Source organism: Clarias gariepinus, chromosome 3, assembly GCF_024256425.1.
Source record: "Clarias gariepinus isolate MV-2021 ecotype Netherlands chromosome 3, CGAR_prim_01v2, whole genome shotgun sequence".
Taxonomy (NCBI): domain Eukaryota; kingdom Metazoa; phylum Chordata; class Actinopteri; order Siluriformes; family Clariidae; genus Clarias; species Clarias gariepinus.
In genome coordinates, this window is record NC_071102.1 from 41,673,088 (window position 1) to 41,699,795 (window position 26,708).

At 36.2% G+C, this 26,708-nt stretch overlaps 2 protein-coding genes across 2 annotated transcripts in view; both read left to right on the top strand.

Annotated features, from left to right (window-relative positions):
• The window catches only part of LOC128518710 (sialoadhesin-like), a 1,187,000-nt gene that overhangs the window by 272,570 nt on the left and 887,722 nt on the right, over nt 1-26,708 (top strand). The window lies entirely within an intron of this gene.
• On the top strand, nt 5,788-22,613 carry LOC128518529 (calpain-2 catalytic subunit-like). Its single transcript, XM_053491684.1, has 21 exons — nt 5,788-6,063; nt 7,089-7,158; nt 11,238-11,356; nt 11,455-11,588; nt 12,855-13,023; nt 13,111-13,194; nt 13,313-13,398; nt 13,692-13,760; nt 14,784-14,944; nt 15,474-15,643; nt 15,873-15,884; nt 15,996-16,207; nt 16,467-16,503; nt 16,621-16,686; nt 16,795-16,852; nt 16,935-16,999; nt 17,172-17,240; nt 18,761-18,839; nt 18,960-19,076; nt 20,532-20,590; nt 20,692-22,613. The coding sequence occupies exons 1-21, from the start codon at nt 5,827-5,829 to the stop codon at nt 20,713-20,715; spliced, it is 2,097 nt and encodes a 698-aa protein (XP_053347659.1). The 5' UTR covers nt 5,788-5,826; the 3' UTR covers nt 20,716-22,613.

Sequence of the window (26,708 nt, forward strand, 5' to 3'; positions counted from 1 at the left end):
AGTTTCTCGTCTAATGTTGAACTTCATTTAATTCTAAAATGAAGCAAACATGACTTATAGTTACCTGGAGATCAGGTGTTAAGTATGATGTTCGCACTAATAAACCTGTACACAAGTTGTGACCACAGTGGAATTACTAATAACCATGAGATACCTAATTTGTCACCCAGATGACAAGTTGAACTTCGAGTCTCGCTTACCTCACCTCATTTTCATCAACCATCAGTTATCATGCCTGGCTTTGAAATAGTTTTATGTAATAATCCACTTGCCACAGCAGATTATCCGACCAGCATACTGGATACAGGTTTTACACAATGCTCCCCATGGGACAGCCCTGAGAGCATACTGACTTGAAATAATGTCAAATAAATATTGAGTTAATATCTTATTAAACAAAACTCACACAAGCCCCTTTATTACTAGAGAATTATAGCTGGAATAAATCTCAGACGTGTTGTCGTAGAACCGAATCAGTTTTTTTTTTTTTTTTTTTTACTCTGTTTTAGCATTCATTCAGCTCCTAAATAAATATCCCTTTGATTAAATGCATTTTCCCAACCAATGAGAATGCAGGGACCAGAAATGGTCATGTTTGCCACCTCACCAAGCATTTCCTACATGTTTTCAGATCTTTCCCACCTACATATGTAAGATCAGACCTTAACATTGAGTTGAATGTTAAACCAGAGGAAAATCTTTCAGTGAACAATTGAAAAAATCAATACAGCGAATGGGTAGAGGTCAAAAGGGGGAAGTTGTTGATTTCCAGAGTGAGATGCTGGAATCCTGGATCTTGAAATTTTAGCAGAAATCTTTACGCACTTGGCCCAGTTTATTTTCAGAACATATAAGGTTTATATATATATATATATATATATATATATATATATATATATATATATATATATATATATCAGAACCCAAATGTATTTTTCATTGGGGCCTTAATCCTCTTCTGCACAAATGCATCTGTAAACCCTTGATAAAATGCAGAGGGATGTACTTGTCTATTAAAGAAAAAAGCTTAAAATAGCTTTTCTTGCATAGTTAAGACAAAAATAATAATATACTGGCAAAAAGCATTTAGAATTTCTAAAAGGACTAATAATTATTTTTGAGGAAAAAAGCCAAAGCCTGACCAACAAGCATCTGTTGAAAACCATACCTATTCTAACACAGGAAAAGAGGAGATCACCAACACAGACAAGCACACACACACACACACACACACACACACACACACACACACACACACACACACAAAAACATATATACACACACACATGCACACAGAAATAGAGAGAGAAAGAGAGTGAGAGAGAGGCCCAAATTCTATCTCAAAATGTATCTAAATTGCCGTTCATATCCTATATCTCACATTCAGTTAATTCAGATAATAAGTGATGTTTTAATAAATGTAAATACAGTGGACCTGGAGTACAAAAAAAATACATCCGAATAATAAATACTGACTTCAGCTAGATATTTGTAACAGAAGAACCTGCGAATGATAGTCTGAGATGCTGTAAATTGACAAATTCACACACTGTACCAGTTTTATCCATAAAAGGACCTTTGTGTCTTTTGGGGGATCTATGTCTATAATTATTGCCAATAATTACATTAAAGTTGTGGAACTACCACAGGTTAGTATAATATATTATGTATGTGAAATGCTTATATGACTGCTGATGACCTAAACATTTAAAAATAAGAAAAATATAGTTTTAATAAAAATACAAATTACAAATAATTACAAATTACAAATTAGAAATATAAAAAAAAAATACTTTTAGCTGTGAAAATAATCAAAAGTGTACATTATGTACGAATAATAAAATGGCAATAAAGTGGAATGTAGAAACCATGTCTATCCTAAGCAAGAAAAGTAATGCTGTGAACAGAAAAATAAAACATTTTACATGCACTATATACTGTACAGTATTATTCATCACGTTTCAATCAGCAACTCCCCACTGTTACACCAGGGGGAGCAAGAGAGCAATTTCAAGGTTTCAGTTAAAATCAGCAATCTTAAATTAAGTGTTTCACAAGTGTGTGTGTGCGCGCGTGTGTGTGTGTGTGTAAGGCTGTGCTCACAATTAATGCAAAAAATGTTACCTGAGTTAATGGATTAGTTACAGACACTGGGCTGAGACTCGCAGTGGCTGACAGTGAAATATAAAAGGCCAGTCCGATGAGTAATACTCACTATGGTATGTGAGTGACTCAAGTGCTCTGGGGCTCTGTTCTCTCATTGCAGACTCAAGATTTAAAAATGTATGAAATCTTTAATGGTTTATGTAGTAAGAGTACTAGTTAGGCTAATCAGAGTTAATATCAATAACAGAAATGTCCAAAAACAACATTTTCTGCCAGACTCTAAAACTTATCAAACTATTTTAAATGTAAAACAACTATTTAATCCTAACAAATGCATGTGAATTACATCTCTTTCATGAAGTTCAAAATTAACTGCATGTGTCTTATGCATGACTGATCGGGAACATAAAAAATGCAATAGCTGCTCACTCACATCCTGGTTATTCAAATCAGCTATTGGCAATTTCTGTACATACTGTATGTCTTTGTTTATTTCTACATGGCGTGCCATCACTGGGGTTGGTTAAGGGATACTTCTAAGGACATCATTAAAGAGATACCACAATACAACTACATTTCTCACATCTTTGTGCATGCATGTCACTTCTGTGTGATGCAAAGTGAACAAACAGAAGAAAAATCCAAAACAAATCAATATTTGGTACGACTACCCTTTGGCTTAAAATGGGATGTTTCAGGTCTGCAGTGGTCAGGGCCGACCAAAAGTGGTCCAAGGAATGAAAAGCAGTTTTTTGCCTACCACACCCACTTATTTGACATCACATAAATTAAACAATGTGGAAATATGAGGTCCAAGCCTATTCCAGCATGGCAATGCCCCTGTGCATGAAGTGAGATCTATAAAAGCATAGCTCACATGAAGTCCCACTGAACACATTTGCAGTACCATCTTCGTGCTAGGCATTCTCACTCAACTGATATTCTTGCGGCCAAATGACCACAAATCCCCATTGCCTTGCATTAAAATCCAGTGGAAAGGCTCTTCAGTAATGTGAAGGCTGTTATAGCGGGAAAAGGAGCAACGACTCGATATTCCCATATTTTGCCATATATGCCCATATTTTATTTTTCCTTCCTATATTGGGCTGTTTAGTATTCAGGTCTTTGTACATATAGTTCATGTCAATGATTCTCAAACTTTTTGTAGTCAGGGAGAACTGTAAATGAACTGACAAATAAATAAATGTTTTTTAACAAAAGTATAATAGAAGTTTTGTTCCTAAACTGTTCACAATTGTGTTTACAACATTAAATAATAAACGATGGATTGGAAGCGAACATGGAAGGAAGTTGAAACAGTTGTCCCCTTTAACCCCTTTATCCTTAGTGTCGCCACATTGGATTATTTTATACACAAATAATGTTGCATTGTACAAAAACTATTTAAATATTCTTATACATTATCTGGCAATATTCCCAGAACATCCAGCAAACATAATTATTTTAATATTATAGGAACGAGACAGCAAAATATTCTAAAAAAAAGAAAAAAAAAAAAAAGTTTTGATAACCTAAAATCATTATCTGGGAAATATTCTATATTTGATTCCTTTAAAAACTTTTTTATTTCTTTATGAGCTATTCTTTTCTGTCATTGCACTGATAGAATACATCAGTTTTGACTTTGTATTTGTACATGTAAAAAATAAATTTTAATAATGTGCCTTGCAATTATTGCAGTGTATATACACTACTGTATATGGACAAAAGTATTTGGCCAAACTTGTTATTTATTTAATTCAGGTGTTTTATTCAGGCCCCTTATCCCCAGTGAATGTCAATCTTAATGCTTCAGCATACCGAGACATCTTGGACAATAACACTGTATGGACTATAAAGGCATGGTTGAACGTACAAACGCCCTGACCTCAACCCCATCTACCACCTTTGGGATAAGGTAGAATGAAGATTGCAAGTCAGACCTTCTTGTCCAACATCACTGTCTGACCTCATAAGTGACATATAAAATGAATGGGCTTTAATTTCCACAGAAATAAAAGCAAATCTTGTGGACAGCCTTCCAAGAAGAGTGGAAGCTGTAATAGCTGCAAAAGGGGGACCAACTCCACATAGAATTATATGTATTCGGATACAATGTCATTGCAAATTTTTGCCAAATATTTTTGTCCCTATAGTGTATACTATATATGTATATTCTTACAGACACAATTTCCTGGGGTTAATTACTTTTATATATCGTTATCTGGGAAATATATTCCATGCATTATTTTGTACTTATCATCTTATAATATAAACTTAAAAAAAAAAATTCTATGTAAAATATGTTAAAGCCATACAGCTTTCTACTTCTAAACATCACCTCACCTCTATATAACAGATGACAACAGCAACTTATATTCATATCCCATTATTGACTCTCACTTTAGGCACACATACATACTGTATACAGTACACTGACAATTTGCACAGTTCATCTCTTTTTCTTTATTTTAAATTGCCAGTTTGCACTCTCTTTTTTTCTATATAGTATCTGCAGTACTGTGTTAATTCTAAAAGTTCTAATTACCTTCTGCCAAACATATATATTACAGGGCTCGGTTTGGGGGGGCGGGGGGCACATGTTACATGTTACACATGTTACAAATTCTCTTAGTTGAGACCCGATTAAAAAACGAAGCATTCAGTTCAATACGGGAGTTTTCGAAATGATTGACAGCTTTAATGATTATAAAACGAATTATGGATGTTTTTGTACCCAATTTTGTGTAATTTCATCTCAATTTAAAGAAGAGTTTTTGTTTTTTCATTAGTGTTTGTGGCTTCACCTACATGCAAGAGTAAAAAAAATACAGATTTTTAATTGTCATAATAGTAATTTGATTATTTGTGTGTGTGTGTGTGTGTGTGTGTGTGTGTGTGTGTGTGTGTGTGTGTGAGAGAGATAGAGAGAAACCGGTGCGTAGTCATACAAAACTACTGTACTATTAAATACAATAATTTTATTACTAATGTTTATGTAGATTTTTTTTCTACTCCTATAATCCTCCCCAGGTGTTAGCAATGGAGGGAACCAAATGATAATTTTGACAATTGCATATTTAAGTGCATGTGTTTTGATGGCTCCAAATCGGCTTAATTAAGATTACATTTTGTTAATAAAACTGTTCTTAAACGTTTACCATATTGCGCAATCTTTTTATATGGCTAGTTGTAGGTCTATAAAAAACAACCACATATAAAAGGTTATCGGATACAAGGACAGTGATGCGTCACATGGGCCAGAATAAAGAGGGGCAAAAAGAAAAGGAAAATCACTGAAAACTTGTTTTTTTTTGTTGTTGTTGTTGTTTTTTGTTGTTGTTTTTTACAAATCACACTTGTCGTTTACAAACCAGTCCTTCTTCCCTTTATAGGTGCCATACGAAGGGGATGAAACAGCAGCTTTACGCCCTTGTGCGCTTTATATCCAAAACAACTGGAGATGTTCATCCATCAACGTCTTCCTGCTTCTCTATTATAAGAATACAATTCCATGCTATAATAATAATAATCATCATCATCATCATCATAAAAACAGAAGCAGTAAACGCTTATTGCAATATGCATTAGGTCTTCCTAGGGTTGATGAGAGATGAAGCCACGCCCGAGGGAGGATAAACTAAAACTTCCTTAAACCTGCAGTACTCGGTGTCCTTCGCGCATTTGTTTTCGCACCGCACAGACACCCACAGGTTCATCATGGCAGGAATCGCGTCCACTTTGGCCAAGAAGCGAGCGCGTGCCGCGGGGTTCGGCACCAACGCGAACGCGAACCCGTACCTGAACCAGAACTACGAGGCGCTCCGGAGCCAGTGTAAGAGCCAGGGCCAGATGTTCTGTGATCCTTATTTCCCAGCTGCGCCGGAGTCTCTGGGCTTTTCGGAGCTCGGACCGAATTCCTCCAAGACCAGGGGAGTGCAGTGGAAAAGACCCGGAGTAAGTAGTGACTGAGTGACTCACAGTCTGAGTCCGATGCTGGAGAAACAACAACGGTGCTGTTGTTGGGAATCTGGCTGAGGCATGAGCAGATCTGAATGTGCGCGTTCATAAACAGGAATGGAATATTTTTATATTATTGAAAAAAGAAAAAAAAAAGCATCCTGATCTGTTTATACAAATATTTGCTCTGGGTTGTTTTGCAAACACAAGGTGAAAGTAGATGCTCATGTTTAACCTACGAATGAAAGTCATTGAATAACTTTATATGTTTTTTTTTTTTTTTTGTATTTTGCATCATATAATTAGCCTGTTTCACTTATACTACTGCCGTGATTTCTTTCCTTCTTGTATACCTCTTTGACACTTTAAAACATTTTAAAATTTCTATATATATTCCCCCCCCCCATATTCCTATATTCTATATTTTGTGATATTTTTATCATGCCCTTATTTGTACAGTTTGTTTATTTTACTATTTAAAATTATTTGCTTTCGTATTTCTTTTTATTAATATTTATTCCTTACATATAGTTTTTTATTTTCTTTTTAAGGTCACAGCCGGTCGTATAAGCATTTCACTGCATATCGTACTGTGTATGACTGTGTATGTGACAAATAAAATTTGAATTTGATTTGCACATTTCATATAATTTATTCATTTTATACAGAATAGATTTAATATATTTCTGTTTTATTTTGTTCTAACTGCAGATTCCATATTTTACATTCTTATTTTAGTGCCATTTTCTCTCTTCTATTATATCATCGCAAGAAATCTCTCTCTACAGTATCTACTTATCGTCTATCCTAAAATCAAAATTTTGAATTTGAATTTAAATACGTCTCCAAATCTCAAAATATAAAAAAAATCACAGTTTTATTTCAAAAATGCTTATGAATGAACAGGTGGTTAAAGATGCATGTACGTGTCTACCAACACCAGTGCACAGTCATTGTTAGGCAGGATAATTGCTCCAGGTGTGTCTACATTTTTATGTGTTCATGTGTGTGTGTTTTAACAGGAGCTGTGCGGTAATCCAACGTTTATCACCGGAGGAGCTACACGGACCGATATCTGTCAGGGAGCTCTTGGTAAGTCTCACTGCAACTGATGTTGTAATTACTGTAGGTGATGTTGCCTATGGGTGTGTTTTGGTTAACAACATGTCTGAATCAGGAAGTGATGACTCTCTCTCTCTCTCTCTCTATCTCTCTCTCTCTTTCTCTTATGAACACGCACACACCCTCAAACAAATAAGCCGGTAGTTGCTACCCTTCTTTAACAACCTGGCTAGGGTGGTTAACTTCCTGAACCGGTTCAACAGCTTCTTTTAAAATCATATGAGAAGGACCTTTGTAGGTGATTGCCATTCCAAGCTTCCCTTTTTTTAATACATGTCAGTAAATAAGCTGATTTTCTGCAGAAACTGAAAAGGCAAGCAGAGTCAGATGGTAAAGTTCAACATTTCAGTAAAACGACCAAAATCGTCCAAATTCAACACTCATCACTGATAGACTATATGCCAGAGATTTACTTCACAATAGCACCAGACAAATAATACAAAACAGCTATACAGTGCATATATCAAAGCCATACTGCACAATGCACACAAATGCACGCAATGTCTTTCACACACTCCCAGACTGTTTCCCATAACCCCAGCAACCAAATATCCTAATCAGTACCAATAGTATTTCAAGTCAATCTGCTGTCAAATATACTGCATTATTTTGGTTTGTCTTGTTTGTTACTTCCTTTATGGGAAGTTTGTATACTGCATTATCTTGTCTTGTTTTGTTTGTTACCACTCAACCTTAATCCTTAAATGCAAAGTGCAATACGTTGAGAAATATGAAAGAAGTAAAATAAATCCATACATAATGTCTCAATGGGTTCTAACCATTAAGACTTTGGAGGTGTGGTGGGGGGGGGAGACATTTGGGAGTTTTGAACAGGAAATGAACAAGCCTTTAACTGCCAAGCGAATAGAAACAAAAGATCAACTGGGAGTGTTATTGGATGCACACATAGGATTAGTGTTCATGAGTAATGACTAAAGTATTTGGGATTGGTGTAATTGGTTAATTAATTTAAAGCCAAATGATGATATCTTAATATCATGATGTTTTGTTGCTACCTAAAACAATAACATTACCAAAAACATATGTAAATGACACCCATGATGGATTTTTTTTGATTAATTTTTTTTTTTGGGGGGGTATTCATTTGGTATTTGCTTTAATTGTGACTGCATTTCAGATGCAATGCACTGGTAGCACAGTGGTTGAGGTTCTGTATTACTAATTTCAAACACCAGGAACTTGTATAGACCTTTTTGCAGACTTGTGACTACCATGATGTCAGTCACAACATCTGGGTGGCTGTTGAACTGTTAACTGACGTAAGGCCACTGTGTATTTTTGTTGATAATTATGTTTAAGGTGTATTTCAGAGCCAAGTCAGATTGCCTGATTGTAATCTGACATTGCCTATCAGATTACTTGACGCTTTGTCACACAGATAAAAGCATAACCCGACAACTGATAGCTTCTGTTCTGCTGGATTTTTTCATACGATTGTACCTTTATTACCTCGGACTTTGTATCTCTATATATATATGATTAGTCCTGGCTTTGGTGGCGTTTTCTAGCATTAGTCTTAGTCTTAAAAAAACAAAGCAGGTGGTTCAGAAGTACGACTTACAAGCAATTACTAAGCAGAGTAAGTTTGTTTATAATGACATAACATTATCAGATATATATTATCTTTCTGAAAGTGCTACCCTGACTGGTTTTGTATGCAGGTTTTAACAATGGCATCCAGTAAGTAACTTCCCTTTTGCTCTCCAGTAGTTTGCAGGATCACTGCAGACAGACATTGGAGACAGACACCACGATATCAGGTGCTAAAGGTCTATAGTGTGGTGCAGTTCGTGACTTGATACAGTAAAGTTTACTTCAAAGAGATCAACATCAAAGAGATGTTTAAATAGCATTTCTGAAACGAGCCTCCAGTGCAAGCACTTTGTTCCAAAATGTTCCAATAAGGATAGAGGAACTTTTTTTTTTTTTTTTTTTTTGGAGTGACTTTAATGCAAATTATGGTATTACAGCATTAACTGTAATTGTACTTTCATTGGAAAATAATTACCCTTTAATAAAATTTATTAATGCATAGCCTCAAATAATTTTTTCAGAGTATTAATAGGCATTTTTGGGCACGCGATCATATTTCACCTACATGAAGGTCACTAAAGAAATATGATACAATAAGCAGTAGAGAAAGCAAACAAACACACACAACCCACAATCCTCAGCATGTTCCTTTAATCTTTAAGGCAACAGTGTCAGGGTTGGCTCGTCTGTAAGCCCATGTGACTTTGTCACTCCAGCCGGCTTTACAAGTATGTGGGATGATTTGCATATTTTTCAATTCTGCTATTGTCAACATAATGGATAAAGACCAGGTTCACTCTTAAAAAAAATAAAGGCGTTGTCCTTCCCTAGACACCATCATTCATCAGCATTCCACCTCATATTTCGTTACACAGACACCCAACGCTGGAGGTGACCAAGCGACGCCTTTAAGTCATGAAAGCTGAAATGCGTTATGAGTGTACAGAAAAGGAGTTGAAAAGAGCGAGTTGAAATAACCTACATTATTTAAGTGTTACCTTTCACGAATGCTTGGATGTTTTCAGTTTAAAATTGTATGATTATCAGATTCCTGGTTTATTATGCTCCATTAAAAAAATAATTACTGTATCATGTCCAGTTTCTAAGATAGAGCCAATTAGAATTTTTAAATGAGGATTTTGTGACATGGTAAGTAAGAGGGAACGCTCAGCCTCATTTTGACACCAGGACTTCCCTGTTACCCCTAAAATATCTTCGCCAGTGTTTTATAGGAAGGGGGCAAAAAGCATGCTTTTTCTATGGCAACTTGAATCTTTAAGTGCTTAAAGACATTAAAACTTTCTCAATTCTCTCGAAGATATTTATTAACCGATTTTTAACAAAACTAAAAAAAAAAAATGGATGGTTCACCTCCTGCCCTCTATTGGCCATAGCGCAAAACTAACCTGTGTGACGTACCTGACTTAATATGATGAGTTATAGTTAAAGTCCGTAACGATTACGGGAAAATTCTCGAAAACCGGCACATCAACTGTGACATTTGACGTGTCCATACTTATAAGTTTTAAGAACATTTGTCTGTGCTTGCAAACCTGTTGAGTTAGGATTTTCCTCTGGATTCGTGCCGAGTCATTGAGCCCAAAGCCCTTGAGCCATTACGTAACAAACTCTACTTTATAGTGAATATGATGGATTATGGGTCTGGTATGCTTATTTGAGTAACACGTGCTGATGTTTTTGTGTCTGAAGTTTGAAGGAGTTTATCTTACGCACACACTGTGACAGTGTGGCATGTCCGGATTTCAGAAGTACTCACATTACCATGAAGGAAGAAAAAAAAGAATCTCTGTCCACAAGTAAACCGTTACTGCACAGTGCTTTCAGATTCTTCACTCTGATTGGTCAGAAAGTGTCAATTAGGATTTTTTTTTCACCTTAGACAGTAGTGCCAGCTGTAATAAGGAAAGCCTTCAGGTGCTTTTTTTTAAGACACAATTTACATTTTGTTTTTACAGCTCAGAGGAGAAAATCCAGAGGGAATTCCGAGGTCATTCATGGGGGAGAGTAAACGAAAAAAAAAAATAATAATAATAATAATTAGGATAGTATGCCCCTGCTGAAATCCAGTAATGAATGAGCTGGTCACAAAACATGACCACCATCAGCCAATCAGCCCTGAACTACCATAAACATTTTTGGCAGGACCTAGCCAGAGGGGGCGCTGTTTCCAAAGGGGTGATCGGACCTCTGGATAAGTCATGCAGCTATATTTATTCTTCTTATTCATGCTTTTTAAGACATTTAAATAGAAGTTAGGGCATTGCCTTTCCTAATTCATTGTAATGCTTCCAGGTCCAAACATACAGAAACTAAAAAGACAAATGTCCTTAAGCAGCTTTGTAGAGTACACATTGATAATATTGTAGTATTTCATAGGTGCTCAATTTTGCAATATGTTGCATACACACTGGAACTTGTCTAACATACAGTTTGAACCATGTAAGTTGAGGTTTTCTGTTTCTGTTCTGTTTCAGGTGACTGTTGGCTCTTGGCGGCCATCGCGTCTCTCACGTTGAATGAAGATGTGATGGCCAGGGTGGTCCCCAGCGGCCAGGATTTTGGTGCTGGCTATGCTGGAATCTTCCACTTTCAGGTACTCATGCAAAACAATATTAACATTATGTAATATCTGTCTGATATCTGAGGTGGTTTCTTATTATTATTACTTTTCCCCACACTTTCTGTCTTTAGTTCTGGCAGTTTGGTGAGTGGGTGGACGTTGTCATTGACGATCGCCTACCCACGAAGGACGGAAAGCTGCTGTTTGTCCACTCGGAAGATTGCTCAGAGTTTTGGAGCGCTCTGTTGGAAAAGGCCTACGCTAAGTGAGTGCATCTAGGCATCTGGGAGGATCTAAAACAGGACGATCAGAAACAAGTTCAAGACTGCTTCGTGTCTCCCTTCTTCATTACACAAATTGCCATTTACCAGTAGTGAGCTATTCATGTAGAATGCCAAACTGTTACCTTATACAGCCTTATATGGTGTCCAATCACCTCCACTGGTTCCTCTCAAATCTGAGAAGCAGCAGCTCTGCTACAGTACAAGGATTGACATTTGAGACTTATTAGATAGATCACAATCTAGGACTAATGAGACTAAGATTTAAGACATTCACGTGCGTCTTTTATTGCTTAAGAGTTTTGAGATTAATTTGCTCACCGAGTTTTGAGACAAATGCTTTTTCACCAGGATGATTTTGATAGTAATGTAATCCATCACTGATGATGTGGATTTCTGAAAGATTATATTCAGCGGGTTTTAACGGGAGAAAATGTAAAAATCAGTAGTCCACTCTAAGATGCTGAACATAGTGACTGTGCTGATATAAATCAAACTCTACCACATGTCTATCTTGGTGCTGCTGCGTATTTCACTTCAGGTCACCTCATTACTGCAGCTATCTCTTCACTTCTAGTCTCTAGAATAAGATAAGAGTGCTCTGCTCTCTTTTCTGCTGCTCAAGGCTTAATGCCACTCATATTACAAACTCATTCAGTGTTTTTCCTGCTGCGTCACAAACACGTCACTGCTACCAGCGCTGTGCTTAGGAAAACAGATTTGACAGACCATTTAGACATGGACATAGTAAAATAGTGATTATTAAAAAATGGTGGTAGAGTTTAACGCTGGCCTTGGTCTGCAGCATTAACATCATTCAATCTTGTTTGAAACCAGCTTCAGGAAGTCATTCATATACTGTATACTGTAGATTTGTGCTGGGGTCGGGGTGGGGGTGGACTTTGGGGGTCCACATTGTTTTAGTTTTATTTTGTTTGTTTTGTTTTGAAAAGCAAAACAAAAGCAATAAAGAAGAAGGGATAGGCTAATAATAGATACAATTAACAAAATTAGTTCAAAGGCAGCAATCCTCACAAAACCTCACACTTGTGACCACTAAAGGAGAAAAACCGGATTGTTTACATTATACTTTTGACAAAAATTTGAAAGTCGATGACAGCCCACGGTTACTTAATAAGCATCTCAAAAAGACTTAATGGCTAAGAAAATGTTTTTTTTTTTCATGTTTTTGTTTTGCCTGTTGTTAATAATCCCTCATCCTTTCCTTTGCTCTTTTCCCCACCCTGCAGGGTGAACGGCTCGTACGAGGCTCTGTCCGGAGGCTCCACCACCGAAGGCTTCGAGGATTTCACCGGTGGAATTGCTGAGCAGTACGAGCTGAGAAGTGCGCCGCCGAACATGTTCCAGATCATCCAGAGAGCACTGGCGGCTGGATCACTGATTGGCTGCTCGATAGATGTGAGCGCTGCTCGTACACACTCTTTTCTTTGAAGTTTTCTAACCAGGCCTTGCTGAAATGTTTTTATTTATGCGCTCTTTGTGTAGATCACAAGTGCTGCTGATTCAGAGGCCATCACTCGGCAGAAACTGGTGAAGGGACACGCCTACTCGCTGACGGGGGCTTTCGAGGTACAAGCAAAGTGATCAAATCTGGAAGATTGAGGATTCCACATTCTGCTTTTAGGTTGTGTGTGTATATGTATGTATGCTCATCTGTGTAAGCCTGAGTGTTGTGTTTTGTCTTGAGGTCAATTACAATGGTAGTTTGGAGAAGCTGGTGCGCATGAGGAACCCGTGGGGTCAGGTGGAGTGGACTGGAGCTTGGAGTGATGGGTAAAACACTTCTACACACTTACCAAAAAAAAAAAAAAATTTTTTTTCAAGCATTCAGTACATTTTAAATTACATTCTGGCTATAATGTACTTACATATAAAGTAATATTAATCTTTTACTATAAACATACTGTATTATACAGAATAATTTGAATGCAATATTATTGATCGAATTCACTTCGCTTATAGCAGTAGTAAGTCTACACTTTATTCATACTGTACGTATGAGCATGTAACAGGATGTTGTTATAAAGCCTAATAATGCTTCTGTTCCACTGTTCTTGACTTCGCAGCTCATCTGAGTGGAACAGTGTAGATGCTTCGGAGCGGCCGAACGCCAAAGTGGAAGACGGAGAGTTTTGGTAATGTTAGCTCTCATGTTAAAAATCAAATCTACAAAAAAATTATAAGAAAAATATTCATAGGCATAATAACATGTGCTAAAAATTTTATAGAAGTTAAAAGACTTCCGCTAGTCAAAACTGGGACAAATGGTTCGAAAATGAAAGTGGAAAACCAGCTGACATTTACAGAAGACTTCAAGCACAGCGCGGTGATGAGACTCTTAGCCGCAGAAATTAGTTTTAACGGTACACGCAATTCACCAACACTGCATGGCTGGGAGTTAATGCCACATCCCCTGTACAGTCCTGACCTCGCTGCAAGACATTTTCACATGTTTGGGCTATTAAAGGAGTTCTGGGGAGGCCAGCGTCCCAGACGTGAAGCAGGCAGTCCGATCATACAGCTCCTGCATACTGAGAAAACTTTCTACCTTGATGGTATCTAAGCACTGGTGAAACACTGGGTGGGAGAAGTGCATTAGTGCAGCAGGGGATTATAAAGAGAAATAAAGGGAGTTTTTACTCTCATAACTGTGTTCTGTTATTCTGCACAATCAAAAATCCTGGTTTGACTTGAATGTGCCTTTTTGATTAATACTTTTCGCTACATAATCTTTTTATTAAAAAAACGCTATCTTTGTATTTTAAAATGTAAATAAAATCTACCATAACTTCAATATTTAAATTATCTTTTAAATTGATTATAATTAATTGTTTTTATTGGAAAAAATTACAAAATTAAAAATTCTAATTATCAGGAAAAACATAATAATTGTATAGATATAATATTTATATTAAGATAACCAGAATAATGGATTAATGTAATATCGTTTAAAATACATTTCAACATGTCAGTTGTTTTTATTATCATTGTGGCACATCAGTATTAAAGAACAATTAACATTAAATCTAGTCCTGCGTCAGATCTGATGCAAAATTATGATGCATAAAACAACATACAGTAGCTACCACGTCGTGACTTTTTTTTTCTCCATGTTTTAGCATACACATGTCTAAGTCATATACTATGTTCTTGCATAGCATGGCGTTTTCCGAGTTCCAGAGGCAGTACTCACGGGTCGAGATCTGCACTCTGACGCCAGACGCCATCAATAGCGACCAGGTCAAGCCGTGGTCCGTGACCAACTTTACCGGGACCTGGAGGAGGGGCTCCACAGCCGGAGGGTGCAGGAATAATGCTCGTAAGTGCACTCTCAACTGGCTCACCTTTAAACTCATAGTGGACACCAGCGGTTTAAAGGGATCACATGAATTAATGAATTAATTTGTTCATTTATAATTTATTTTTCTTTTGGGTAACCTGATACACAGGATTTAGGGGGGTCTTGATAAATGTCAGATAACGCAAAATTATTTCCTTACATCTCCATCAGCAAAAAGCCACGAGAGCAGGAAATAATTAGATTTACAGTAACGCTTTATAGTAAATGTGGCGGGGCAATGTGAAAAGAAATTTGCAGGTAAATCTCTTTTTTTAAGCTTGTCCAGATGCTTTTTTTTTTTCAAAAATTGACAGAGTGTATAATCCAAGAAGCTGAAGCTTAAGTGCTTCAAAAGGTCCGTTGTCTATGAATAAATTGGTTTTAATTTTAGTTTGGTCCTTTATTACATCTTCGAAAAGCATCCACACCTTAAACAAGCATGATGTCACCACTCCTTAGCGATCCACTGAATTGCTTCTGACTTTCAATCTGTTTCACTTTCACACAGAAACGTTCTGGATGAACCCACAGTTTGTTATGAAATTGAACGAAGAGGATGATGACCCGAGTGACAACGAGAAGGCCTGCAGCATTGTGGTGGGTCTGATCCAGAAGAACCGGCGCCGTTTAAGGAAAGAGGGACAGGACATGCACACTATCGGCTACGCCATCTACGAGGTCAGAGGGAAAGACTCACTTCTCATGTGTCTCTGGAGTGTATATCAGATTATAGAAATAGGATCAATCCTATGTTAAATAATATAAAACATTCTGACTCAAGACTTTTGTTTATGGCTTAGTCTGCACAATTAGTATGTTATTATTAGTAATAAGTATTAGCCGTGTGAATTTAATGCTGTCTTGTTTGTATTAATCTCATATATTTTGATTTTCTTGATTTCCACAGGTGCCTTCACAGGTAAGCACAATAATAATATAACCAGCAACTATTCATGTACAAACTTTTTTACATACAGTGATATTTATTTTCCATAATGTGCATTTCTGATTGAATCTATCGCTCCACCAGTTCCAAGGCCAGACCAACGTGCACCTGGACAGGACCTTTTTCCTGACACACGCGCAGAAAGCTCGCTCTGAGACCTTCATCAACCTGCGCGAGGTCAGCACGCGGTTCAGGCTGCCTCCTGGCGAATACCTCGTCGTCCCCTCAACCTTCGAGCCCAACAAGGACGGTGACTTCTGCCTGCGTGTCTTCTCTGAGAAGCAGCAGGAAACCAAGTAAAAACATTTTATCCAGTTTCACAATTTTAAATCCAATTTTTGTAGATCAGTATGAATGACTGAATAAGTACAAGAATTTGTAGTTAAAAATGCACTGGAGATTGTAAACTGTATATTTAAATCGATTCAAAGTGAATGTACCTGAATGAAAAAAAAATTATAATAGCAACAAGGAATTAGTTATTATTCAGTAATTATGCAGTTGATATCATGTACATATACTTTCTCATTAACAGCATTTTTTTTTCCCTAACAGGCGGTGTGATGATCCTGTCGATGCTAAATTAATAGATGTGAGTTTGTTTTCAGAAGTCTTTATTGTTTTAAAGTTAATTGTAATACTACAAAACATAATTAAAGCTTCTCTAAGATTTCTTGAAAAGCTGAGATTTCTGATTGTTTCTTTTCAGGAAACCGTGTCCGACAGTGAAGTAGATGGAAACTTCAGGTCCATGTTTATGAAACTGGCAGGAAGTGTATGTAAAGAGCTTCAGCTGCTTCTGAAAATTATGCAGTTGCTGGTTGCTCTACTATATGTGGCTATTTGTGCTTTCTGTTAAAATTACCGATATGTTTGTCCGCAGGATATGAAGATCTCTGCTACGGAGCTCAAAACCATAATGAACAAAATTGTTTCCAAACGTACGTATGCTTTTAGTTTGCTGTTGTAGTAATCCTAAAATAACCAGACTTTGTCTTACTTGATTGTGTTTTGGTTTTCAAGGTACTGATATTAAGACTGACGGCTTCAGCATGAACACATGTTACACCTTGGTCCACCTCATGGATGTATCCTTATTTTAACACACTCAGTCTGGCGCTAATCTCTGGAGTAGTTTTGTCATAATCTCAACAATAAGATTAACATTAAGTTAAATGTAAAAAGTTCGTCAGATCCTATAAGCAAATTTGGCTTCTTATGTGGCTGAGATCTTGAATATTTCCCTTGACTGACCGTCAGGACAGCGGCGATGGGAGGCTTGGCCTGGGCGAATTCGCCACATTGTGGAAGAAAGTGCAGAGATACCTGGTAAGATGAATGTCAGTGTGTTATTTTACTTATGCACACGTCTCAAAAAAGTGCAGTTTTATACATTTAGCTTATAAAACTAAATGTTTGCCAATTAAATTAAGAGACCAGTATTATTTATATATATATATATAATATATATATATTTATATAGACCCATCAAAAGTTTGAGTTTGACTTTCATTCTGTTTTACTCCTTTTCCAAAAGCATTGTTTCAGTGTCTGTAGATTAAAATGACTGTAAATGCCCTTGAATACCCCTTTGAGAAAGTGACAAATGAATGATGAGCTTTAATTTAGTATGACACCCTCAGTATTTAGTAATATTACCAATAAAAGTTAAAACGCAACAGAGAGCTGAAGATGGCCCTTTTTAAGGGGTAAAGAAGGCGAAGTTAGCAATCAGCAATTCGTTGCTACTCGCTGATGGAAAAGCAGCAGGAAATTTTTTCTTTTTTGAATTTGTTCTTGTGTGTTGATGCAAAGTGGAGACCCATCTCAATCTCTATAAATGAAACGATTAATTTATCATTAAGTGAATTTTGCATATAAGATTCCCTTTTAAGTAGTAATAAATAGTTGAACTACCACAACCACTTGACTTTCACATTTTCAAGAAAAGCAGTAAATAATATGATACATACAACTATTCAATTGAATTATGCATATTTTATGCGGCTGATGAAGGCTAAAAGCGGCGAAACTGGGGGGGCTGGTGAAACCTGGTGCTGACACCCTGTGTGGGAGAATTCCCAGCAATGCCAGACTCTGGAGGCACAGAACAAACGCAAGTCTTGTCCCCATACTGATACATGGCATGCCTTTTATACAGCTGTTAACAATAAGCAGTCCATTCAAGGCACCCCACTCCTTCTCAACAAGCCACAGATCTGGTGCTGATGGGTTTCTTTGATTTCTTTTTCCCAGTTAAGTGAGGAGCATGAGTATAATATAAGGTGCTGTTTTAAGGACTGCTATGACACTGGGTTTTCCACACTGGGTCACAATTTGTCATAGCCTGATACTATAAACATAAAAAATCATAAACTAACAGTCAGACTATTGTGAAATATCATTTATAAAATAAAAGCACTACATGAATGAGTGATCTATGATAATTATGGGAATAACATGGCTGCTAACATTGATTAATTTTCTGTATCTATCCTTTAAAATCAATTTATGATAAATATTATAGACCCTTTAATTTCGTGGTGGGCAAACTTACAAAATCTACAGGGAATTAAATATATATTTACCCCATTGTAATTTTTTTTCAAATTAGCATTATAATTAAAACAGTGTATGTACCATTAAATATGCAACCAAAAGCAAGTTGCTGTTCAATAACACCATCATCATTAAACTACAATTACTGTTGAAGTAGACTGCCTACAGCTTCAAAATTGTACAACTTCAAATTGGGGTAGTATACATAGCTTCCTGTATGAGCATTCCAAATTTCAAAGCAGTTGTTTATAGTTGTAATTAATGTATAAGTATGTTTCTATTGTTTTTAGGATATCTATAAGGCAAATGATATGGATGGCTCCGGGAATATAAGCACACCAGAGTTTCGTTCAGCATTGGGGAAAACTGGTAAGTCAGGCGTCAAACCCACATCGGTCACAAGGCCTCTATTCACACACTCATATATATTGTGTGTTAATTTATAAATGGTAAATTGTTTGTTTAACATATTACACACATTTTGGATAGGATTCACTCTGAATGACACCATCTACCAGATTTTGGTGGCCCGCTTTGCCAGTACTGACCTCACTATTGACTTTGATGACTTTGTGGCCTGCCTTATGAAATTGGAGCTGATGTTCCGTAAGTATAGTCCTGAATTCTGCAATGAGAAAATCAACCAACCATATATGCTATAAGGTTGATAGTATGAAGTCACCCAAACACCACGCCCCAAAAACAAGTAATGAATGTAATGCAGCCTTTAATGCTGCACTGATGTCTACAGTATGCATTTCTGGTCATATACTGTAGTTCACATTGCTCCATTGAAAAGTTGTATTTAATATAACAGGCAAAAATGGAATCTATGTACTGCCTCTGAAACAATGCCAGAACTTGAGTCTATCCACAATACTGGTGTTATAAAAATAAGCATATGAGAACGTGACCTTATCCATGCTTGTTGTAGGCACATCAAATGAAACTCCATTAATTTAGCACATTCGAAAGTAAACTACCTACTACAGTACCACTGCTGAAGTAGGAACAATATTAAAAATAATAATAATAATAATAATAATAACATTCAGCTTAAGTAAAAACATTTACAAGAGCAAACTATCACAAGTAAAAGCAAAAATCACCTACTCCAAAAACATAAATGAATTTCTACCATAACTGCCAGAAAAGAGTGACAACATAAATATTCTGACTACAAAGGGTGTTCAAGTCTAACCAGATGTTTCTCGTTAAATTTTTCATTAATGAAGCCATAAAACTGATTAAGATTTATGGAAGCCCCCTGTCCAAGCCATTTCCACATGTTTGGGCCCTTAAAGGAGTTCCCTGGGGGCCAGTGTTTCAGATGTAAAGTTATCAGCTCGATCATGCTTTTGGTATACGGAGAAAACCTTCTATCTTTTTTGGCCTTTAGGGCTAATGAAACACTGGGGTAAGTGTAGAGAAATAAATGGAGTTGTACACAATCAAAAGTCCTGGTTTGACTTGAACACCATTCATCAAATGAATGGTAAACTACTGTACCAATTGCTAGAATACCACAGTTTGAATATAAACACTCATGAACGACAAACCTGCTGTAGAAATACTTATGAATGATTAAACTACCATAAGTTCTAGAATAACCATAAGCCATAAACACACTACGCAATGGCCAAACTACCATAACACAGTATGTCTTCTTTTAAAATGAACGGTCAGGGTTTGCTAGCATACCAGGCCAACGCACTGCTGACTAGCCAAAGAACCATTGCTACAATGATAAGTCTGGCCTGTCTCTTATCTTGTTTAGCTATCTTGTTTACATTAGCCTGAACTGATCCGCTTTGCTGGAGGTTTTAAGCAGTTATATTTGAGCTATAGCACACAAATTCTGTTTTTCTGCATAAACAACTAACTGGCTTGAATGCTAGCAAACTGCAACTACCTGAAGCTGCCACAATAGTGCAGTTATGACTCAAATTTTTTATGCCACAGTCTCTACCTTTCCAGCCCTAATCACAATATTGTTTTAGTTTTATAATCAACTAGTCTCTGAACCACCATGACCACATCTTGTGTTTCACTTTTGTTTAGGAATGTTCCAGAAGATGGATCCACACAAGACTGGTTTCATAGAGATGGACTTCCAAACGGTTAGTTTCTCTCATGTTTCGTATAGACATATACTGTACTTTATACTATATTCTGTATTTGTGCTTTTTCTAAACACTATTTAACTCTCTCGTCTCCACAGTGGCTGTGTTTAACGATGATCTAAACCAGAGCTGCTAAATATTCAAAAAAGCTTGGAGTGAGATCCTGAAAATAAGGGCACTAGTTTTGCAGACACACACACAAACACATACAAACACACAAAACATCCCCACAGTTTATACCCAGCCATTACGTCTAATACTAACCATACACCTTAACGTGCATGGCTCAGGTTCTGCATATTGTAGTAGTGGAATTCTAAAGCAGCTCCATGCAGGGCAGCAGAGAACTCTGGGGCCTATACATAAGTCGTCCTATTACAATATTTGCATCGAGTTTAATCATACACAAAATGATGTAGAACTATTTCTTCATACTTAATATTTTAAAAACAGTGCTGAAGTGGTATAAGTCAATTTTAACACGCTGCAGCCGTTTTAAGACAAAACTTTATCCTCTTTATTCGATCTACTTTTTTGATTCTTTATCTGTGATACACTCTCCGATTACCGAACAATAAGCGTACAACTGACCGTACAACTTAGTGTAAACCAGCTGTAAGATACTCAACCTTAGATCATTGGATTTCTTTGCATTAATAAGTTAAACAGAGAGTTCTGCTTTACAAAATGACACACAGACATGTACGTGGGATTCATTCTGAAATAATATCATCACTTACAAACTCTTTAGCCGTCAACAACAGGTACTAACGCTTATGTATAAAATAATGGCAATAATGCAAAAATAAAGTACAGTACTTATACTAGTGTATTGAGTAATGACAATGGTGCATAGAGAAATAACAGTTAAAGAAGGATCAATAGTGATTAAAATTATTTAAAAAAAAAAAGAAAAATATGCCCCCCAAAAAATGGAATTGTGCTGCATATATGATTATGTATCTATCTCTCTGTTGGATTACCCCTCTATGCGTGAGTGCATGATTTATCTCTATCTCTAAATACAGTTTTTAAGGCTTTACATGTTCTCATGACTATACAAAGTATGGCAATAATAAACTCGAGATAAATATTTTATGGTTCCTGTACGTATTTGTGTGCATTTCATTCTTTGGATCATATTATGTCGCTCTTTTTCAACAAATTTTACTCATTCTTTTAATGCTCCAGCTGGTGTATAACTTTGCTGCAGTCTATAAATGCATTTGAATGTTGATCTATTTTATTAGAATGTTGATCTGTTTAGCGTTATTATGACTCTTCCAATTATTATCTCTGACTTATGGCATGCATAAGGACTAAAAAATTATTTGGTGTGTGTGTGTCTACAGTAGAATAACAGTAGTTGGAAAGTTAAAAGTGTGCTAACCGGAAGTAGAAGGGGTTTTTCATTTATGTTATGGGATTTTTAATTATGTATAAATCATAAAAGTATGCAAATGTAAGATTTGTGTTAAAGCCAGTGGTTCTCAGTAGGCTGTTAATTAGCAGATAAGTGTGCTAGGACTGAGCCAGGAGATCCAGGGGGGTTGTCCAGGATCAGCCTTAAGATCTATTGGTTTGAACGATAAATACTGTAGGCTATATTAAATAATAATGATAAATTAATAATCTATGGATGCTTTGTTGTTAGAACTTTACCAAAGAATTTCTTTATGACTTTATTTCAGGGTGAAAATTGAGCCATCACAATAGAAATTTTGTGTCTTACAAAAAGACAAAGGCTGATATATACATAATTATGTTTTACTTAACATAATGTTTCAAGATAAAAATGGTATTGGATCAAATACTGATGTTTTTTTATTTGGTTGAAGGATAAGAGATGGTTTTAAAAAAATGTAATGCCTATGCTAAAAAAACTGCTAGAATACTCTCAAGAACATTTAATGTTTATGGAAAAAATTACTATTGTATTTGGCAATTCTTTTCTTTCTTTCTCTCTGTTTCATTTTACATTTTGTAAGTACCCCTTAAGTTTTAATTAAAATATAGAAGATTCAAGAAGCATCATTATGCTGTTGTTCTGTCATTTTTTCCTACTAGTAACAAAACTCAATCCGTGCTAGTTTTCTGACATACTCGTAACACTTCATTTCATATATCACAGACAGAAATAATGTTATTCTTAATGATGATGATGATGATGATGATGATTTGACAGCATTGTCATTGTCTTATCATGGAAAAATAATGTTATAAACAAACAAAAATAAATACTGTACCTTAAAATTTTCTGATAAAATGTTTAAGATCATTATTCATCAGGAACATGGGTCAATCAGCAACTCTGCACTGTTACAGCAGGGGGGGCAAGAGAGAAATTTCATGTTTTTTAATTACAGTGGAACCTTGGATCACGAGCATAATTTGTTCGGGAAGAGGGCTCATATTCCAAAACACACAAAGCAAATCTTCCCATAAGAAATAATGGAACTTTAAATTATTCATTCCACAGCCCCCTAAAATAAATACATAAAAATTATTAATACAAAATATAAAGTCAAATAAAAAAAATTAACCTGCATCTTACCTTAAAAAAAGTAAAAATAAACCCCAACAAATGTGTTTCCGTTTTTGCGCACAGGCACTGAGTCTGTGTGTATGTGTGTGTGTGTGTGTATGTGTGTGTGTAAAGCTAAAGAGTAAATTGGAAATTGGAAAAAGTAAGCTGAAAGGAAGTCAAGTCAAATTTATTTATAGAGCACAGGTTTAACACAACCGTAGTTGATCCAAAGTGCTTTACAATAGAAATAAACAGCAAAAAAAATAAAAATAAAACAAATATAAAAGGAATTAAATAGAAAATTCACAAAACAGAAATTTATTATGCAAAATACATGTACAACTTCACCCAAACGCTAATGAGTAAAAATGTGTCTTTAACCTTGATTTAAAAATGTCCAATGATGTAGAAGCTCTGATATGTAGTGGTAAACTGTTCCAGAGTTTTGGGGCAACTACTGAAAAGGCCCGATCACCCTTCGTTTTACAACGTGAACGGGGGACGGATAATAGTAACTGATCATTAGATCTTAAAGACCTAGAAGCTACTGTACATAGGGTGTGATAAGATTGCAAATATAGTCTGGAGCAGAATTATGCAATGCCTTATATGCAAAAAGAAGAATCTTAAAATCAACTCTGAATTTTATAGGAAGCCAGTGCAATGAAGCAAGAATTTGGGTGATGTGATCCCTTTTCTTAGTACCTGTTGAGAATCTGGCTGCCGCATTTTGAACTATCTGTAACCGAAAGAGTGTAGATTGAGGAGAAGAAAGTAGGGGTCAGGGCCAGGGGTAGCTCAGTGGTTAAGGCATTGGACTACGGTTCGGAAGATCCCAGGTTCAAACCCCACAACCACCAAGTTGCCACTGTTGGGCCCTTGAGCAAGGCCCTTAACCCTCAACTGCTCAGATGTGTAATGAGATAAAAATGTAAGTCGCTCTGGATAAGAGCATCTGCCAAATGCCTAAATGTAAATATAAGAAATAAACGCATGAATTACAATTTTAAGGTATTTACTGAATAAAAAGTGTTTTACCTTAGCCAATCATCTGAGATGAAAAAAAACTATTTTTTACAACTGCATTTATATGATTCTTTACTTAGTCATGTAGGTTGTTACTTAGAGAACCTAGCTGATAGAGTTATTAATAACAGTAGGGCCCAATAGCAGCACCTCGGTTTTATTTTCATTAAATTGCAAAGAGTTTTTGGCCATCCAGGTCTTGACTTCACTAAGACATGACAAAAGATGATCAAATGAAGAGTCATTTCCTGATTTAAGTGGAAAATATATCTGGAGGTCATCAGCGTAAAAATGGTAATTATTATTATATTTCCAAAGAATTGAACCCAGAGGAATCATATAAATGGAGAACAAAAGAGGCCCAAGAATGGATCCCTGTGGAACACCACACTGGATAGGTGCAACGGGAGAAGTAAAACATCCAATATTTACAGAAAAAGTTCTCCCCTTTAAGTATGAGGCAAACCACTCTAAGGCTAAACCCTGCACCCCGATAACACACTTAAGTCAATTCAGAAGAATATTATGATCAACCGTATCAAATGCAGTACTTAAGTCCAGAAGTATTAAGATAGCAGAAGATCCTAAATCAATGGACAACAGAATGTCATTTGTGACCTTCAGCAATGCAGACTCGGTACTATGCAGTGCTCTAAAACCAGATTGAAACAGATCTAGAATATTATGTGTATGAAGTAAACTGTGATAGTACAACTTTTTCCAAAACCTTTGAGATGAATGAAAGTTTAGAAATAGGACGATAGTTGTTATGTACTGCGGGGTCAAGATGAGGGCCTTTCAATAAAGGTTGAATAATAGCATGTTTAAAACTTTCAGGAAATGCCCCATTTATTAAAGAGCTGTTTACAATAACTAAAAGAATGGGACTAATTGTGCCTAAAACCTCTCTAAACAAACAACCTGTCAATACATCAGATTGGTAAGAAACCTGAAGTCCATCTTTTTTCCACATGCGCTCGGCCCTCCTACACTCTTGTCTGAGAGTGCGAGTGAATGCATTTAACCAGGATTGAGGACTAAGCTTGAGCTTTTTGCGCTTAAGTGGAGCAACTATATTTAAAGCATAACAACAGGCAGAGTTGAACGTTTCAACCAATAATTCAGTATCCATACAAGATGACAGAGGCATTTGAATTTGAAATAAACTCAGAATAAGACTCACTGAATTCAACAGTAGTCTTTGCATGAAAACCACGGGAGTAGTGTACAGACTGAGAAAGAATAGGCTAAATATATGAAATAGCAGGCTCAAAGATAAGAGGATAATGATCAGAAATGCCAGCATCGGATATTTCTGAGATATGTACAGAGAAACCACGAGTCAAGACTAGATCCAGCGTATGGCCTGCATAATGTGTAGGACTTGAGACAGACTGTACAAAATTAAGTGAATCCATAAGGCTCATAAAGTGTTTAACCATAGGTTTAGAAGGACAACAAACATACAGTAAATGTTAAGGTTCCCTAAAACCAATATTCTGTCACAACGAGACACCTGAGTAGACAGAAACTCCGAAAACTTATGAATAAATGTTGAACAGACTTTAGGTGGTCTGTGAAGTAACACTCAAAGCAAAGGTCCATTTAGATCAATTTTTAGAAGGTGCACCTCAAAACTGAGAAAGGCATCAACAGGCAGAAGTCTACATTTGAATGAGTTTCTTAAAACAGTGGCCACGCCACCACCATCTCCACTTGGCCTGGGAGTGCTGTAGAAGGAACAGTCAGAGGGGGACAGCTCACCAAAAGATAACATGTCACACGTTTTTACCTAAGTTTCAGTCATAAACAAAAAGTCCAAGGTATGAGAAATAAAAAAATAAAAAATTAATTAATTAATTAATTAAAAAAAATAATAATAAATAAATAATAAAATAAAAAGAAGGGAGGAATCAGACCGTCTCCCTCTTCCCATCTTACACAGTAAGATCGCGACAGAGCAGTGTTTCTGTGTAGAGCAGAGTGTGTGTGTGTGTGTGTGTGTATGTGTGAAGCCGAGAGGAGAGGTCTCTAATGAGACTTTTTTTTGGTTTACACACGCGCACACACGTGTGTTATAAAATACAGTACACATCTGCTGTACACACACGCTTACAAACACAAAATAAAAGATGCTTTACACGCACACATGTGGTCACAGTGTTATAGTAAACAGTACGCACGTGTGTGCTCGTAATCCAAGACTTGTTCATTTTTCGAGTCAAAATGTATTAAAAATCTTTCTCACAAACCGTGTTATTCATTAACTAGTTAGAATTAAGGCTGAGGTGACAATTTATTCTTAAATCTTACATCACACTCTTTTTTTGCTTTTGTAGTTTATTTCAAAAAGAAAAACACAAAATGAAATATTTAAACCCTTTTTGTTTTCATTTTGGTGATTACAGCATATAGCTCATGAAAAAAATAAAAATCTATTTTAAAAGATTGAGGAAATTACTATTAATACAGTATAAATAGTGTGTAGTTCTTAGTCTAGTTCAGTACATGCAACAACAATGATGGGAAAGACTCCTGACCTGATATTTGTCCAGAAGATGA

Coding starts and splice junctions, on each gene's coding strand:
- LOC128518529 (XM_053491684.1), top strand. CDS start 5,827: ATGGCAGGAATCGCGTCCACTTTGGCCAAGAAGCGAGCGCGTGCCGCG. Junction 16,687..16,794: donor TTATGAAACTGGCAGGAAGT/GTATGTAAAGAG, acceptor GTTTGTCCGCAG/GATATGAAGATCTCTGCTAC. Junction 19,077..20,531: donor GAAATTGGAGCTGATGTTCC/GTAAGTATAGTC, acceptor ACTTTTGTTTAG/GAATGTTCCAGAAGATGGAT.